The 17,799-nt window shown below is 44.0% G+C and overlaps 1 protein-coding gene across 2 annotated transcripts in view; it reads left to right on the top strand.

The window, feature by feature from the left end:
• Window positions 1-17,799, top strand: part of COMMD1 (copper metabolism domain containing 1) — a 123,974-nt gene that overhangs the window by 6,472 nt on the left and 99,703 nt on the right. Inside the window, exon 1 of one of the 2 annotated variants that reach the window (XM_040993384.1) lies at window positions 6,509-6,705. The exons of the other annotated variant lie outside the window; for it this stretch is intronic. Coding sequence (XP_040849318.1) covers window positions 6,529-6,705 — 177 coding nt within the window. The 5' untranslated portion in view covers window positions 6,509-6,528. Of the gene's footprint in view, window positions 1-6,508; window positions 6,706-17,799 lie in introns of those variants that run through there. 2 annotated transcript variants of the gene reach the window in all.

Below are 17,799 nucleotides of genomic sequence, written 5' to 3'. Positions count from 1 at the left end.
AGATCTTCCTCTCTGTCTCTCCTCTCTGTATATCCGCCTTTCCAATGAAAAAATAATAAAAATAAATCTTAAAAAAAAAAAAAAACCCCTCAGTTCCGGGCATTAGCACTATGTATTGTAAATAAAGCTGCTGTTTGTGAAGCCAGCATCCCATATGGTTGCCAGATTGTGTCCTGGCTGCTCTACTTCTGATCCATCTCTCCACTATGGCCTGGGGAAACAGTGGAAGATGGTCCAAGACCTTGGATTTCTGCTCCCACGTGGAAGACCTGGCTTCTGGTTTAGGCAGCCTTCTGGGGAGTGAAGTGATATATGGAAGATCTCTTTTGTCTCTCCTTCTCTCTGAGAACAATCTGTCTTTCTCACATCCAATCAGGCCTGACCTTGCTTAGCTTCTGAGATCAGATGAGATCAGGCGCATTCAGGGTGGTATGGCCATAGACAACAATTTGTCTTTCAAATAAAACATTAAAAAAAAAAAGAAAAAATCTCAAGTCTGATCTTAACTGTTATTCTCCAGCTTGAAGCTCCTCAGTGATTCTTGAAGTAGTTTAAAAAGTCATTCTAAAATATGCCATCTCTATATTAAACACATTTAGAAGTACCAGCAGATGCAAGAAAGACGCTTGGACCTTCTGTTTTCTTCCTCAAAACAGGGAATAAAGTTTGCATGTGAGCGATTCCCTCCCTGTGGTGGTAAACAGCTTATTCTGTACCTAGGTTCTTGATTTTGCCTCAAGAATTCAGGAGGCAATCAGAGAATAGGGAAAGACAAATAGCAATTGTTCATTGAATTAGCAAAGTTCACATTTCACAGTCAGAGTTCAGGCCCACTCAAAGGGGAGAGGCTGCATTTTTTAACTGTGCTTAGCATTATTTGCTTGTTCAGTAAAAGAGTAGGCATACTCTAATAAAGGGTAGAATTAGTCATGCTTTTTCTGGAATACAGGTGGAGATTTCCTAGAGTTTAGCTGCCACCCCTTTTCACTCCTTCCCTCAGCCAACATTTCGTGTCGTGCTGGCTGGTAGATATGTCCTATGGTATGCCTATGTATTATTGAACATCAGCTTTGGCCACCTAAACTGGTATGAACCTGGCCCAGGCAGGGGGGCTATTTGTCTTTGATCAAGTGAAACCAAATTCATGTCCTATAGGTCTTGAGTATAATAGAAATATCCCCGACCCTGGGATGACATCGGGTGGCTGTCCCCCATCCCAGGGTACTGATGTGGTTGGACTGCTGGTAGTGGCCCTCTCCCCTTCTCTCCCCACCTTCCCCAGATATAGGAACAAAAAAGGAGATTGGAGGCAGTTGTCTCATCTACTTTCCCCCATTCTTTGACCCTCCCTTCCCTAATCAGTGATCCATATGGGCATGCATCCCTCTTAACTAAGCAAACATTATCAGGAATAAAATAAATTTACTATTAAAAAAATTATCAACGCTGAAAAAAAAAGAACTATTCCTAGATGGCTAAACCACTCCTGCCTCCCTATTCACCTATTCTAAAAGAAGGAGGACATTTTTTATTGAAGGAGTGCCAGAATTGAGGACAAGAGAAACCTGTAAAGCAAATTTTGCCACACTCTTATTTCTCAAGTTACTTCTCCTTGATGAATTGCCCTAGCCCAAGTCGCCTTATTTTCATCATTTACTATATTTTGTCCAACTGAACTTGTAATTATGAGATTCAAACTGCTTCTTTGTGTCTTCATTTCCCTATGACATCTCTTTTGTGTCAAATAAAACTTATGTTAGATAAATTTGTGTGGGAGATGGTATTGTGGCCCCGCAGGTTAAGCCTCCACTTGCAATGTAGCAAGCATCCCATTTGAGAGTACTTGTTCGGCTCCTGGCTGCTCTGCTTCCAAAGCAACTCCATGCTAATGAGCGTAGGAATGCAGTAGAAGATAACTTAAGTACTTGGGTACCTGCTCCCATGTGGGAGATCAGGGTGGCTTTTGGCTTAGCCTGGTCCTGCCTCAGCTGTTGTTGTCATTTGGGAAGTCAGCCAGCAGATGGAAGAAGTCTTTTTCTTTGTGGATATCTTCCTCTATGTTGCTATGCCTTTGAAATGAATACATCTTTGAAAAATGCACTTGTGTGCTTTTCTTTTGTTAGAATGCTAACCAAGACCCTAACGTGGGTGGGGAATAAACTCTCTTTTCTACATACCCTAAAATGACCAAGTTTAAAAGCTGGCATTACAATACCCACAGGCATTAGCTCCCTTAAGGATCACAGCTGCCAGGTTATATCTATCACAGTAATTTTACTCTTCATAAATTAAACGTAGAGAAGTATGAAATAAACTCAGAGATCATGTGAAAAAAAGTTGGCGTTACATATAAGCTCTCCATCTCTATGACCTACATTCTGTCTCTTCAGCTTTATTACTCTAGGCTCCTGGATTTATTCCACTCAGCTGCTTACTGATGCCTCAACACAACATTCTGTTTAGTGTCTCCAAATAGGATAGTATGGGTGATACTGAAAGCTTGGTCCCTGTTTTTAGCACCAAACTACAAGAACAAGAACAAGGTATTGAGGTGAAGAAACAGAACATTTAATCTGTTGATGGATGAAAGGGGAGTAGACCTCTAGGTCTGAAGAACTGCCACCCTGCTAAATGAGAGTGTTTTTTAGCAGGGGAGGGGGAAGGGAAGGATTAGTAGTGGTTAAAAGGCAACAAGAAAAGGAGAGCTGATTTGGCAGAATCACAAAGGAACTGCAAATTTGTGGTGTCAGGTGCCCAGGCTTGTCACTGGATGGACAGCAATACATTCCTTCTCTGCCATGGTGGTCCTTAAGGTCCACAGCTATTAAGATTAGACCAGGTCGTCCTGTCCTGTTTTGCAATTGAGACAAAGAACAAGGCGATGTGTACCTTAGGGCTTTGGTGAATGAGAAGACAGCAGTCCATTGCTGAGGAATCAAGGCTCTGGCTTTACATTTAATAGAAGTAGTTAACATTATTTATATTATATATACTTGCTTACACGGGAAGATGCTGTTTCACCCACAGCTTGGTCAACTTCATCATTAAGCCCCTCTCCTTGACCTACTCAAGTTGAGTTAATACCTTCATTCTCCCATCACCAATGTGATAGCTACTTCTTGATACTAAATAATGACAACTTTAAATTAAATTATTATTTTAATAATTTGTATTTAGTAATTTGCATACATATATTTTTCTCTCACCAGAATTTAAGATTTTAGGGCAGAAGCTATCATTTACGTATCCCCTGGAGCCTAGCAAAATGGCTGGTACAAATCTCTGAGTTAAATCTGTTGTGTATTGGGTTGATGGTGGAGGGAATGGTAGTAAAAGCAGAATTGCAAACAGAAGAATAGAAATGGAGGTGTGGAGTGCTGCGGTACTTTAGGACCCTGGTATTTATTTGCATGCTATTTCTGTATCCTAATATTTTCAGAAGTAGAATATCATATGAAAATACTTATTTCCTGTCTGTGACCAGTTGTTTAATACCGTTTCGTAGTGGAAAGCTATTCAGCTACATGAAAAGAAAATGTTGTAAGGAGAGCTTCTATTTAGGTATTTATACTTTTTGCTTTGTGCAAAGTCTCGGGGTCTTTTTCTTGTGATTGCCTTGCCTCGGTTAATTCTTTTAATATGAAACAGGTTGGTAGCACTGGCAATAGCAGCCTCTAGTGGCACAAGAGTGAATTTATTGGTCACCCAGGTGTTACGGAGCTTGCTGTAGGCTCAGGGAGGCAGTGCTATGTCTGGTGAGATGCACCCCAAGATGTGCTACTTTGGCAAAAAGAAATTGAGCTAAAAACACCTAAAAATGATCTTGCACAATGAGGGAGCACTGATCCTCTCCTCTTCCTTAAAGTAGGTGATGAAACCCTTGTATGGAAGATGTCCTTTGTCTACCTGAAGCAAAGTAACAAGGACAGAAAGTTGAGTCTGAGAGAGTTCTGTACAGATAGACCTTGTTAAAAAAAATCATCATTTGGTCTCTGCACATGGTTTAGTTACTTTTTCACAATTACTTCTGTCTTTTTAGATTTACTTATTTATTTGAAAGACAGAGTTACATAGAGAGAGTGGAAGAGAAAGAGAGAGATGTTTAATTTGTTGTTTCACTTCCCAAATGGCTGCAATGGCCAAGCTAGGCCAGGATCTTTATTTGGGAGCAAGGAGCCAGGAGCTCCTTTTGTATGTCCCATGTGGTTGGCAGGGGCCCAGGCATTTGGGCAAGCCTTCATTACTTTTCCCAGGTTCATTAGCAGGTAACTGGGTTGGAAGTGGAGCATCTGGGACATGACCCAGCACCCATATAGGATGCTGGCATTGTAGGCTATGGTTTAATCCACTGTACCACAACACTGGCCCTACCTGCTCTTTTTTTTTTTTCCCTCTCTCTCTCTTTAAACTTATTATTAAAAAATATTTACATTTTGCCACTTTTTTGTGTTTCTTTCTTTCTTTTCTTTTTTTTTTTTTTAGAAATTTATTTACTTTTATTGCAAAGCCAGATATACAGAGAGGAGGAGAGACAGAGAGGAAGATCTTCCGTCCGGTGATTCACTTCCCAAGTAGCCACAATAGCTTGAACTGTGCCAATCTGAAACCAGGAGCCCAGATCCTCTTCCGGGTCTCCCACGCAGGTGCAGGCTCCCAAGGCTTTGGGCAGTCCTCAACTGCTTTCCCAGGGCACAAGCAGGGAGCTGGATGGGAAGTTTTGCTGCCAGGATTAGAACTGGCACACATATGGGATCCTGGTGTGTTCAAGGTAAGGACTTTAGCCACTAGGCCATTGCACTGGGCCCGGAAATTACATTTTTAATACTGCTCCCCTATTCCTTTGACCTTGTATTACTTTTTTCCTCTAATCAACCATTCCCTGCAACTTCTGCAGGCACACTTAACATGGTGTACAATTTGTCTCTAGCTTGCTTTGTTTTGAGCCAAGAAAAATATCTCTGAAGTTGTCTCTTAGGAAATTAATATTTTGTTTTTCTTTAAGATTTATGTTTTTAAGATTTATTTATTTTTTTATTGGAAAGGCGGATATACAGAGAGGAGAGACAGAGAGGAAGATCTTCCGTCCGATGATTCACTCCCCAAGTGAGCACAACGGCCGATGCTGTGCCGATCTGAAGCCAGGAGCCTCTTCCAGGTCTCCCACGCGGGTGCAGGTTCCCAAGGCCTTGGGCTGTCCTCGACTGCTTTCCTGGGCCACAAGCAGGGAGCTGGAAGGGAAGCGGGGCTGCCAGGATAGAACCGGCACCCATATGGGATCCTGGGCGTGCAAGGCGAGGACCTTAACCACTGCGCCACCGCGCCGGGCCCAGGAAATTAATATTTTAAATGCATTTAAAAAATATAGATATCAATCGTTCATGTACTGATTCACTCCCCCAATGGCTACAACAGCCAGGGGTGACCCAAACTGAAGTGGGTGCAGGGACCATGTGGGTGCAGGGACTTCTTTTTTATTTTAAAGATTTATTTATTTTTTTGGGGAAGGTAGATATACAGAGAGGAGGAGAGACAGAGAGGAAGATCTTCCATCCGATGGTTCACTCCCCAAGTGGCTGCAATGGCTGGTGCTGTGCCGATCCGAAGCCAGGAGCCTCTTCTGGGTCTCCCATGCAGGTGCAGGGTCCCAAAGCTTTGGGCCGTCCTCAACTGCTTTCCCAGGCCACAAGAGGGAGCTGGATGGGAAGCAGGGTTGCTGGGATTAGAACCAGCATCCATATGGGATCCTGGCGTGTTCAAGGCGCGGACTTTAACCCTTACGCTATCATGCCGGGCCTAGGGACCTCTTCTTACATGCATTAGCAGGAAGTTGGATCAAAGGTAGCATAACTGGGACTCCAAGTGGCATTCTAATATGGGATAGCAGTGTTGCAAATTTTGACTTAATCTTCTTGCCATGATTCTGGACCTCTTCCTATAACTTTTCTTTCTGCTTCCATGTATTTGTTTATTTTGGACATATATTAATGAGGTTGCTAATATCTTGCCTTAGCCTCAGCTGCAAGTGCTGAGCCAACCTGAAGCCAGGAGCCAGGAGCTTTTGGAACATGGTCATAGCCACTGACTTATCTGAAAAACCAAGGCATATCTATGTCAAAAAGCAGTTAATAACCCAAGCACTGGCAGTTTGTCATCAGGAGACATTACATTTTCTTGGACCACAGTCTACAAGTAGGTATTCAGAGATTAGATCTGAGCGTAGATTCTATTATGTCAATGGGCTGGCAATCCCTATAGAAAACGAAGTGATTCTCACCAAAGCATCTCTCTTTTCAGCAGGCTTTGGAGTGCTGAGAACTTTATCCGTGGATTCAATGAACGGATATTTCCGATTTGACATCCTAAGAAAATGAGTTTTGGGGATGCTAAACTGGGAATTCCCAACACTGACCTCTAGAGGAGCTCGCGGTCGCGGTTCCTGCAAGTCTTTGCGCAGCTCTTTCGGTCTTTCTCGGCCGCCGTTCTTCGGGGACCGCAGTCAGCTGTTGTGGGGCGGGGCTTTGGAGGACCATGGCGGGTGAGCTTGAGAGCTGCAAGTCTCTGAACGGGCTGCTGGTTGGCATTGCCCAGGACGCTTTCCACGGGCACCCGGGCATCACGGAGGAGCTGCTGAGGAGCCAGCTCTATCCGGAGGTGCCTCCGGAGGAGTTTCGCCCCTTTCTGGCGAAGATGAGGGGCATTCTTAAGGTACCGCGCTTCCTGGTTAGCCTCCGCCGCGGACCCCAGACCTTTCCCCAGCGCCCTCGTTCTCGCCCTCGCCCAGGGCCCCACAAACAGTCTTGCCGACTTACACTGCCACTCCGTGGGTGCTTGCTGTTTCTCCGCTTCTTTTCTATCAGGCTCACTGACACCTCCCAGTGAGGGTTTTCCCCCTCCCCCCCAAAACTTCTGGGTCAGCAGTTATGAGTTTCCTCGGTGTTCTTTGAGCTCTGGACTTGAAGAGTAATAGATGGCTAGTTTTCTTGGGTGTTGGTGGTTGGGAATGTTGAAGGGAGCCGGTGTCCGCCAGGGTAAGGGATTTGGGTTAGCCAGAACTCAAGTCAAACAGACCGTTGTGTGGTTAAGAGAGCATGTGTATCCGGTTGGGGTTTAGACCCACCAAACGTAACAGGTGACATGCCACGTCTTGCTGCTTTCCCCAGACCATTAGCAGGGAACTGGATTGGGAGTGGAGCCACTGGGACATGAACTGGTGTCCACATGGGATGCCAGCATTATAGGTGGCAGCTTAACTTGCTGCACCAGAATGCTAACCTTGTATCTGGATTTTTGAGATGTTTGCTAACTGTAGGGGAATAAGAGCAAGTAGTGAGTGGCAATGTTTTAGAATCTCAAACATTGGGGACTCCTCTCCGGCTCTATCCTATTTTGGTTGTTTTGAGATAAAAATCTTGGGGTACGTATAGAAGAGATTGCTTGAAAACTGTCTTCTTAGTTTCTTTTGAATGACTATTGAATAATGTCCAGGATATGTAAGTTTTCTGAGTGGTTCTGGGTTGTAAAGCTGTATGATTTCCTTGAAATTGTGTGTAGACAACAGAATAACCTGTCTCCAGATGATTGGTGTGATGAACCAAGGGAGAAAACCTTTGATTCAGGACTGAAAATGCGGACCCAGGATGACAGCTGTTTGTTTCGTGTGTGTGTGTGTGTGTGTGTGTGTGTGTGTAAGATTTATTTATTTATTTGAAAGGCAGAGTTTCAGAGAGGCAAGAAATGTTCTAAAACCTTCTCTCTGTTGGTTTACTCCCTAGATGGACTCACTCTGGAGCCTGAAGCCAGGTGCTTCTTTGGGATCTGTCACGTGATTGCGGGGATCCAAGCACTTGGGCCGTCCCCTGTTGCTTTCCTAGAGTATTAGAAGGGAGTTGAATCAGGTGGAGCAGCTGGCCTTAGACCTGCATGTTTATATGTGGATGACAGTAGGATTCATACGTCTTAGCCATCTGTAGGTGTTCTGGTCTGTAAGAAAAAAGAAAGGAAAGAGGGATGGCAGAGAAAGGATGGGTGACCAGCCCTTGGCAGGGCACACAGTGGCATCCTTGTTCGTGGTGTTGCTGCGTGCTTGTTGCCAGCTGCCTGACAGTTTGTTTCAGGTTTAAGTGCCACCTTTAACTTCCCTGTATGTGTACCCAGGTGTTAAGGACTGCTTCCTGATGCTCAGGCTGGTCTCTCTTTCCCACCTAGAATGGAACTCTCTGTCCTACTTGGCTAGGACCATGACCCTGTTTACTTGTGCCTGTTAATCACAAACATCTTATATGGTTGTGCATATGTGAAGTTGGCCATTCACTTGCTCTGGTTTTTGTTTTTGAGCAGTGAAATCACTGAATTGGGTGTGTAATGTTTAGAAGATTTTTACATCTTTTAAAATTTAATACTTTATATATGCTGCCATTGTAAGCATTGGCATCCCACTGTCCTGTATATAGGTAACCTATAAAAACTTGGGCAGGGCCCGGCGCGGTGGTGCAAGTGGTTAAAGGTCCTCACCTTGCATGCCCGGGATCCCATATGGGCGCCGGTTCTAATCCCGGCAGCCCCGCTTCCCTTCCAGCTCCCTGCCTGTGGCCTGGGAAGGCAGTCGAGGACGGCCCAAAGCTTTTGGACCCTGCACCCACGTGGGAGACCCGGAAGAGGCTCCTGGCTTCGGATAGGCATAGTATCGGCCCGTTGCGCTCACTTGGGGAGTGAACCATCGGACGGAAGATCTTCCTCTCTGTCTCTCCTCTCTGTATATCCGCCTTTCCAATGAAAAAATAATAAAAATAAATCTTTTAAAAAAAAAAAACTTGGGCAATAAGTATACCACTTAGGGAAGCTTTGAAATAAATCTATGTCATTGAAATAGTCACAGAATTGAAAACCTTGAATTCAGTGGATTAACCTAATTTTGAAAAAAAATTTTATTTATCTTTTTAAAATTCAAGAAGCAGAAAGAGAGAAGAGCAGAGAGCAAGAATGAATGAGCAGGGCCCGGCGCGGTGGCGCAAGTGGTTAAGTCCTCGCCTTGCACGCCCGGGATCCCATATGGGCGCCGGTTCTAATCCCGGCAGCCCTGCTTCCCTTCCAGCTCCCTGCCTGTGGCCCGGGAAAGCAGTCGAGGACGGCCCAGAGCTTTGGGAACCTGCACCCATGTGGGAAACCCGGAAGAGGCTCCTGGCTTCGGATTGGCATAGTATCAGCCGTTGCGCTCATTTGGGGAGTGAATCATCGGATGGAAGATCTTCCTCTCTGTCTCTCCTCTCTGTATATCCGCCTTTCCAATAAAAAATAATAAAAATAAATCTTTAAAAAAAAAAAAAGAATGAATGAGCAAACTGCTCTCCACAGATTCACTCCATATGTCCACGATGCTCAGCAGAGGCCAGGACCAGGAGCTTGGTACAGTGTCTCCCACGAGCACAGTGGAAACAAATTGCCTGAATCCTCGCTGCCGTCTCCTAGGATCTGCACCAAGCTTCTGGGCTTCTCCGGCACTGCTGACGGTGTACGCTCTGGGACACAGCAGATTTTGGTCTAACTTCTTGGGTGCTTTAGAGTCAATTTAAGAATTATCTTTGGGTCTGGCACAAATAAATAAATCTTAAAAAGGAAATATCTTTACTCTTACATATTATATATATATACTAGGATTTTAGTAAGTTTCAATTGAATTAAATGTATTAGTTACAAAATGTATGTTCTTGGGCCTGGCATGATGGCCTAGTGACTAATCCTCACTTTGCAAGTGCCAGGATCCAATATGGGCACCGGTTCCTGTCTGGGCTGTTCCACTTCCATCCAGCTCCCAGCTTGTGGCCTGGGAAAGTAGCAGAGGATGGCCAAAGCCTTGGAACCCTGTACTGGGGTATAGGAGACCTAGAAGAAGCTCCTGACTCCTGACTTTGGATCTCCTTAACTTCAGCTGTTGCAGCCATTTGGGGATTGAATCAGTGGACGGAAATTTTTTTCTTTCTGTCATTCTATCTTTCAATTAAAAACAAAATCAAAATCAAACAAAAAACAAAAACCAGAATGTATCATCTTTTTTTTTTTTAAAGATGTATTTATTTATTGGAAAATCAGATATACAGAGAGGAGGAGAGACAGAGAGGAAGATTTTCCGTCCGATGATTCACTCCCCAAGTGAGTGCAACAGCCGATGCTATGCCGATCCAAAGCCAGGATCCAGGAACTTCTTCCAGGTCTCCCATGTGGGTGCAGGGTCCCAAAGCTTTGGGCCGTCCTTGACTGCCTTCCCAGGCCACAAGCAGGGAGCTGGATGGTAAGTGGAGCTGCTGGGATTAGAACCAGCACCCATATTGGATCCTGGCGTGTTCAAGGCGTGGACTTTAGCCGCTAGGCCACGCCGCCAGGCTCCAGAATGTATCGTCTTAAAATGCTTAGACCGGGGACATAAATAGAAGAGACTTATGGGCCTGGTGCAGTAGCCGAGCGGCTTAGTCCTCGTCTTGCACACGCCGGGATCCCATATGGGCGCCGGTTCGCAGCCCGGCTGCGCCACCTCCCGTACAGCTCTTGCTTCTGTCCTGGGAAAGCAGTAGAGGACAGCCCCAGGCTGTGGGACCCTGCACCCTCGTGAGAAACTGGAGGAAGCTCCTGGCTCCTGGCTTGGGGAGTGTATCAACAGATGGAAGATCTTCCTCTCTGTCTCTTCTGCTCTTTGTATATCTGACCTTTGAATAAAAATTAAAGAAATCTTCAAAAAAAATAGAAGAGACTGATAACATTTGCTTTGTTAGGTCATACTTTTGGGTCTAAATTATAAGACATAATTCTGTTTCTCTACTGTAGGTGGCAGTAGAACATTGGTTTGATAGTGCACTGATAAAATATACTAGAATCAACATAATGTTTGAATGTTCTCTCTCTGGAATGTTCTAGTTCTGAAAATGCTCAAAAGTTGGCTATTCAACAATGAGAACTTCTTATGCCCCAAAGAAGTCTAAATATTTGGCTTTATACTTTGTATTTAGACTACCAATATTTAGAAAATTTAAAGCTCTTTAAACAGATTCCTTCTGCTACTCATTTATTGGGAGATTTATTTATTGGAAAGTAGAGTAACAGAGAGAATGAAAAAGAAATAGAAATAAAGAATCTTCTAGTGGCTAAAGTCCTTGCCTTGCATGCCCAGGATCCCATATGGGCACTGGTTTGTGTCCCACCTACTTCACTTCTTTTTCGGCTCCCTGATTGTGGCCTGAGAAGACAGTCCAAGATGGCCCAAGGACTTGGGACCCTGCACCCGCGTGCGAGACCTGGAAAAAGCTCCAGGCTCCTGACTTTGGATTGACTCAACTCTGGCTGTTGTGGCTACTTGGGGAGTGAATCATCAGATGGAAGATCTTCCTATCTGTCTCTCCTCCTCTCTGTATATCTGACTTTCCAATAAAAATAAAGTAAATCTTTAAAAAAAATTATTTACCTATTAGAAAAACAGATCAGACTTCTCGAGAGTGTTGTGCCGGATTTTTGAAATCCCCAGATAATCATCAAGTCTGAAGTCAGTGCTAAGGCATAAAGGTGGTTTATTCAGGTTAGCCTAGGTATCTCAGCCACCTCCCCTTGCCCAGCATGGGGCAGCTGAGCCGAGGCTGCTAGGATCCACAAGGAGGACAAAAAAAGCGCGAGCCAGAAGAGAAAGAGAGCCCAAGGCCCCAGTTCCTATACATTTTAGGCTGTTAATTATACAGTCATGATTTAGCAGGTTTCTATTGGTGGGTTTGAAACAAGCAACTTTCAAAAAGTACAAATCGATGAGCTATTGGGCTGTGAATCTTATCAAATGCCAGGTACCTCCTTTCTGAGGAGTGGTCTGCCTACGTGACCTGCCAGGTGTCCTGCTGGGTGTCATGTAGACTATCAGGCTTGAGGTTCACACAGCCCCCAGCCAAGCCATTAAGGCAGAATCACAAAAGGCAGAAAACGCCTAGGTTCTTCAAGAGAAGGAGAGAAACAGAGATTCACTCCAAGTGGCTGCAACAGCTGAAGCTGAGCTGATCTGATACTAAAAGCCAGGGGCCTCTTATAAGTCTCTTCATGTGTGGATGCAGGGTCCCAGGTCTTTGGGCTGTCCTTCACTGCTTTCCCAGGCCACAAGCAGGGAGCTGGATGGGAAGTGGAGGAACCAGCACCCATATGGGATCCTGGTGCTTTCAGGGTGAGGATTCTACCATTGAGCCATTATGCTGGGCCTGATCCTTCTTTCTTCTTCTTCTTTTTTTTTTTTTAAAGATTTTATTTATTTATTTCAAAAGCAGATTCACAGAGAGATGAGGTAGAGAGAGAAACATCTTCCACAGCTTGTTTACTTCTCAGAGGCTGGAGATGAGCTGAACTGTTCCAAAGCCAGGAGCCTCTTCTGGGTCTCCCATGTGGGTGTATGGGCCCAAGGACTTGTGCCATCCTCCTTTCCCAGGCCATAAGCAGCAAGTTGGATGGGAAGTGGCACAGCCAGGACATGTACCACCACGCATATGAGGTTCTAGCACTTGAAGGTGGAGAATTAGCCTGTTGAGCCATAATGTCAGCCCCTGGATCCTTATTTTTTAAATTGCAAAAATATGAAAAAAAATTTAAATAAAATCCACATTAAAAAAAATCCATCTTTGGGGTATCAATTTGGTTTTGAAATTTGTATAAACTTGGAGTGCTAGTATGATTCATTGTTGGTAAAAATTCATGTTTCAACTAATACTTTTAAAAAAAATTTGCATGAAAGAAAAGTGAGCTCTCATGTATTAGTTTACTCCCTAGGTGTCTGCCACCATCAGGGCTGGGATGGAGCCAGGAACTAGAAATATGATCTGGGTCTCCCATGTGGTTGTTAGAAACTCAGTTACTGGAGCCATCACCACTACTTATTGGGATCTACATAGACAGGAAGCTGAAGTCTGGAGCTGGAGGTGAGGGTCTACCCAGGTGTTCTCATACGTGGTGCTAACTGAGTATTCCTTATCTAGAGTGCTTGGGACCACAGTATTTATGTTTTTGGATTTTCAGTACTTTTATTTGGATGAGATTTCCTGGGGATGGGATCTGGGTCTAAATATACAATTTGTGCTTGTGTTTTGACTGTTCTCTGGCACATAAAGTCAGATGTGCCTTTGTCCACTTGTGGCATTGTGATGTTCAGGAGGTTTGAGATTTGTATTATTATTATTATTTTTTTGCATTTGTAGGGATGCTCAGCATGTATTAACTTTTAATGTATTTTCTATGGCTGTATGAAATTATCTCTGAAAGATACTCTATTTTGGAGATTATTCTCTGTCATGACCTATGATATCGTCCTCTGTATCTGCATTGTTTTCATACTTTCTCTTTCTTTGTTTTAAAGACAGAATTTACTGAGAAAGAGGCAAGGATGTGGTCAGGGCTGGACCAAGCCAAGGCCAGAATCCTGCAGCTCTGTTCCCTTCTTAGGTACATCAGCAGGGAGCTAGATCAGAAGTAGAACAGCTGGAACTTGAAGTGGTGGTGCTCATGTTGGTTGCAGGCATCATGGGTGGTGGTTTAAGATGCTGCCGCATGACCCTGGCCTCATCCCAATTTTCTGTATTTGTGTTTCTAAATAAGGAAGCTATAATTTATGAAATCCTTAGATTTCCATTATGTTTATTCAGGGCTCTTGCTACCTTTTCAAGAAATGAAATTGTGCATGTAATTCATTTAAAATGTTTTCAGGTCCTGTGTATGGCACTGGAAACCTCACTGTATCCAGCTCAACTTCTCTGCCTCTTAGCTCTGACATTCCAAGAACGGATGAGGCTGGGAGTTTTCTGGCCATAAATAAGAATATGTAAATAAGGGAATAGAAGACAGAAATGTATGTGTTTCTTCCATGCTTCTTTATCTATGATCTTCTTTGATCCCTTAAAATCAGTGACAGGCTTCACCTGAGATAGTCAATCTTCTCCGTTAGGGTTCACTCCTATAGGTAGACACAATGGGTGGGACTTAGCTAGGCCAAAGCTGGGAGTCAGGAATTTCTTTTTGGTCTCCATTGTGGGTAACGGGGAATCCAAGTACTTGGGCCATCTTCTGAAGATTGCTTTACCAGGCCATCAACAAGGAGCTGGGTTGGAAATGGAGTAATTAGGATTTGAACAGGTATAGCCTGGCCAAGGAGTGTCCACAGTTTCTCTGCCAGGTATGTTCTCAGCCCCAGATTTTGCCCTTGCCAGTGAGTACTGTGGTCTAGCCTGACATGACTGCACCCAGTCCTGGCTCTTGCCAGCTGGTGCTGTGGTCTAGCTTGGTTGGCCCACACCCATTCTGGCTCTTGTGCACACCAGAAGTTGAAGCAGCCTAGCCCTAGCCTAGTCTACCCCCAATTCCAGCTCTCATGTTCATCCATTGGAAGCAGTGGCCCAGTAGACAGGCCCAGATACTCTTCTCCTAGGCCCAACTTCCCAGGCCCTGTTTGTCTGTTCCTTAGCAAGAGCTGTAGAGAACTGGGGAGTCCCCCAGCTTCCCCTATCAGGCCTGTTCTCAGCCCAGATCCCATACCTGCTGGTGGGCACAGTGGTCCTGCTTGCTGTGGTTTGCTATCAGTCTTAGCGTTCGCATGTGCATGGCCTTGCCAGGTTTCCTTCCAGCCTCAGCTCCTGTGAGTATCAGGTGGATTCTTGTTAAGTGAATTCTGTTGTTCAGCCTGGCTTGGTCTGGCACTATCCTAGCTCTTATGGAAGCTGGTGAGTGCTGTAATCCCACAGAGGCTAGCCCACAATTCCACTACAGGATCTACCCCAAGATCTGGTTCTTTTGCATTCTTGTGGGTGCTGGGTCTCAGCCTGACATGGCCCACTCCTTGTTCTGACACTTGTGGGCTAATACTATGGCCTAGCCAAGCTAGGCATGCCCCCTAACCCTAGCATTTGTATGTGCCAATAAGTGGTGAATGTTATTTATTTATTTATTATTGGAAAGTAAGATATACAAAGAGCAGGAGAGACAGAGAGGAAGCTCTGTCCACTGGTTCACTCCCTAAGTGGCCACAATGGCCGGAGCTGAGCCGATGCAAAGCCAGGAACCAGCAGCTTCTTGTAGGTCTCCCATGTGAATACGGGGTCCCTAGGCTTTGGGGCATCCTTGACTGCTTTCCCAGGTCACAAGCAGGGAGCTGGATGGGAAGCAGGGCCACCAATATTAGAACTGGCACATATGGGATCCTGACGCATAGAACTGGCACATATGGGATCCTGACGCATGCAAGGCGAGGATTTTATTCACTAGGCTACTGTGCCGGACCTGAGTCCAGCCCAGGTCCCCCATGTGATGGGTGCTTGGCCTGACCCAAATATTCCCCCCGCCATACCCTTCGTCTAAACCACTCTGTCTCAGCTCCCTCATCTACCTGTGAGTGCAGTGGCCTGATCTGTGTAAGACTCCAGAGGTCATTCCTTCCCGGCCAAATATGCCCTTACCCATTCCCATTCTGTGTTGTTCCCAGACTCCTTTCCCTGGAAATCTGCAACCTTCCAACATAGGAGCCGGGGTGGTGTGTCCTGGCCCAGCATTCCCCACCTTCCCCACATCAAAACAACAGCAACAACCACAAAACAAAACAAAAAACCAACAACAATAACAACAAAAACCCCAAAAAGCAATTATCAGCTATGCTGGCATATTGGCATATTTAACACAAATTTGACAATAACCAGGCCCAGAATGCCCGCCAGCTGTTAGCTGCTTTTCTCTCAGCAGTGTAATGCTTGCCTAGATATAAGGCAACCTAGGCAGTTTCCCACAGCTGGGGTCTGCCTTTCATAATAGGTTTGTAGAATCACCATTGACTTTGCATGATTTCTGGACTAGCATGTAAGTTAGTTTCAGAGTGACTGAAATTATTCAGCAAAAAGATCTTAGTCTTTTGATTAACAATGTAGTTTAATCTAATCCTAATATAATGTTCTGTAATTGGACTTGGATAATATGGAAGACATCAAATTACTTTTAAGATATCTATTTAGTTCCAGGAGATTTTGTTAACATACATGTTCATCTGTTTGTTTAGGCATTCAGAATATTGAGGTTTGAAAGCTGACTTGATTAGTAGACTTGAAAACAGAAGACACCCCTTTTTATAGAACAAGATTTTTCATTATTACATTGTACACTCTTTTAGTATTCCGTTATATAAGGCATAGTCATTACTTGTGACGTGGATAAATTGAATGATGAATGATGCAGAAATGACATGTGAAGGCATCCCTGTATGCATGAACACGTGTGCAAAGTATTGTACTATGTAAGTGCTGGGAGGAACGTAAAGAGAGTTAAGACACTGTGTATCTCAGAGCCTGTGGGTTTTTTAGGGAAGGTAGGAGTATGTGTGTAAATGGTAAGAATTGAAAGCAAAATATAGCTATTGAGTAAACTGCAATTAATAACAGTTACTAAAATTTGATAATGTTTAAGTTGGGCCTAGTAGGTAAAGTTTATATGAGCAGAGTAAGAAATTCAATGTAGGGAGAACAACCTTGACCTAGAAATGTGGAAATGTGTGTGATGAGTCAAGGGTCCACCACTCTCACTGTAAAACATGTAAACTACATGATGACGAAGGGGACTGTAAAACCTTCGGATAGGTGGGGCAAGAAAAGATGTAATCATATTTTAGCTTGACTTATTTTGGTCCCCATGGTTACTCTGCCTGAAAAAAAAAGAATGCTTGTTAAATAGCCACAGTTTATTAGTGACTCACAGCATTCCTTCAGATTAAGACATGTTTAAAACACCCAATTGGCTAAACTTTGTCATGAAGGCTTGAATTTTGCCAAGGGGAAGAAAACATTGCAGTGTCCATGTGTGCCTCAGTTTGTAAAGTGTTTTAGGAAACTCATGTTTTTATTGGTTTTTAGGCAGAGGTAATACTCAAAATCATGATCTTACGATTTTGTTATGATTTCTACTTACACAGGAATGACACTTTTTAGTACGGTGGCTTATGGGGAATCACAATGAATCGGTTTGAATTTCACCTCTTCTTGTCATTTAGCTGAGATTTTCAGTGAACAGCAAAATGGGCATGTGGGTCATGTGGGCAACAGAAGGAAGCAGAGTAACAGACCCGATCCACAAGATGGGATGTGGATTTTGAATTGGAAAGCAGATTTTTTTTTTTTCCAGATCCTACAGTAATGTTTTACTTTTGAAAAGTTTTTATTTATTTGAGAAGTATTGTGAGAGTGAGAATAGGAATGAGAGAGAGAACAAGCACATTTGTGTAGTTTTATTTGTTGGTTCACTCCAGATACTCAATGTCTCTGGCTGGGCTAAGCTGAAGCTGGACTCCCACATGGGAGACAGCGACCCAACCGATTGAACCCTCAGTGCTGCCTCTGAGGGGATGCTCTAGCAGGAAGCTGGGATTATGTTTTGTGATACAGTGCATTAAATTGCTGCCTGTTCTACGGAATTGTATCATAAAATTAAAAAAAAAAAACAAAAACTGCTGCCTGTGTTGCCTGCATCTTGCATAAACATCAGTTTGAGTCCTTTCTATTCCACTTCAAATCTAGCACTCTGCTGATATACCTGGGAAGGAAACAGAAGATGACCCACATACTTGGGACCCTGCCACCCTAACTTGGGAGAAATAACCTCCTGGGTTTGGTCTGGCTAGACCTGGTTGTTGTCTCAATTTGGAAAATGAACCAATGGATAGAAAATCAGTCTCTGTCTTTCCCTTTCTTTGTGTAATTTTGCCTTTCAAATGCATAAATATTTTGAGATTTACTTACTTTTACTGGAAAGTCAGATATACAGAGA

The sequence above is a fragment of the Ochotona curzoniae genome, unplaced genomic scaffold (genome assembly GCF_017591425.1).
Source record: "Ochotona curzoniae isolate NIBS_2020 unplaced genomic scaffold, NIBS_Ocur_1.0 contig_883, whole genome shotgun sequence".
NCBI lineage: Eukaryota > Metazoa > Chordata > Mammalia > Lagomorpha > Ochotonidae > Ochotona > Ochotona curzoniae.
This window is presented reverse-complemented; position numbering and strand designations above follow the sequence as displayed.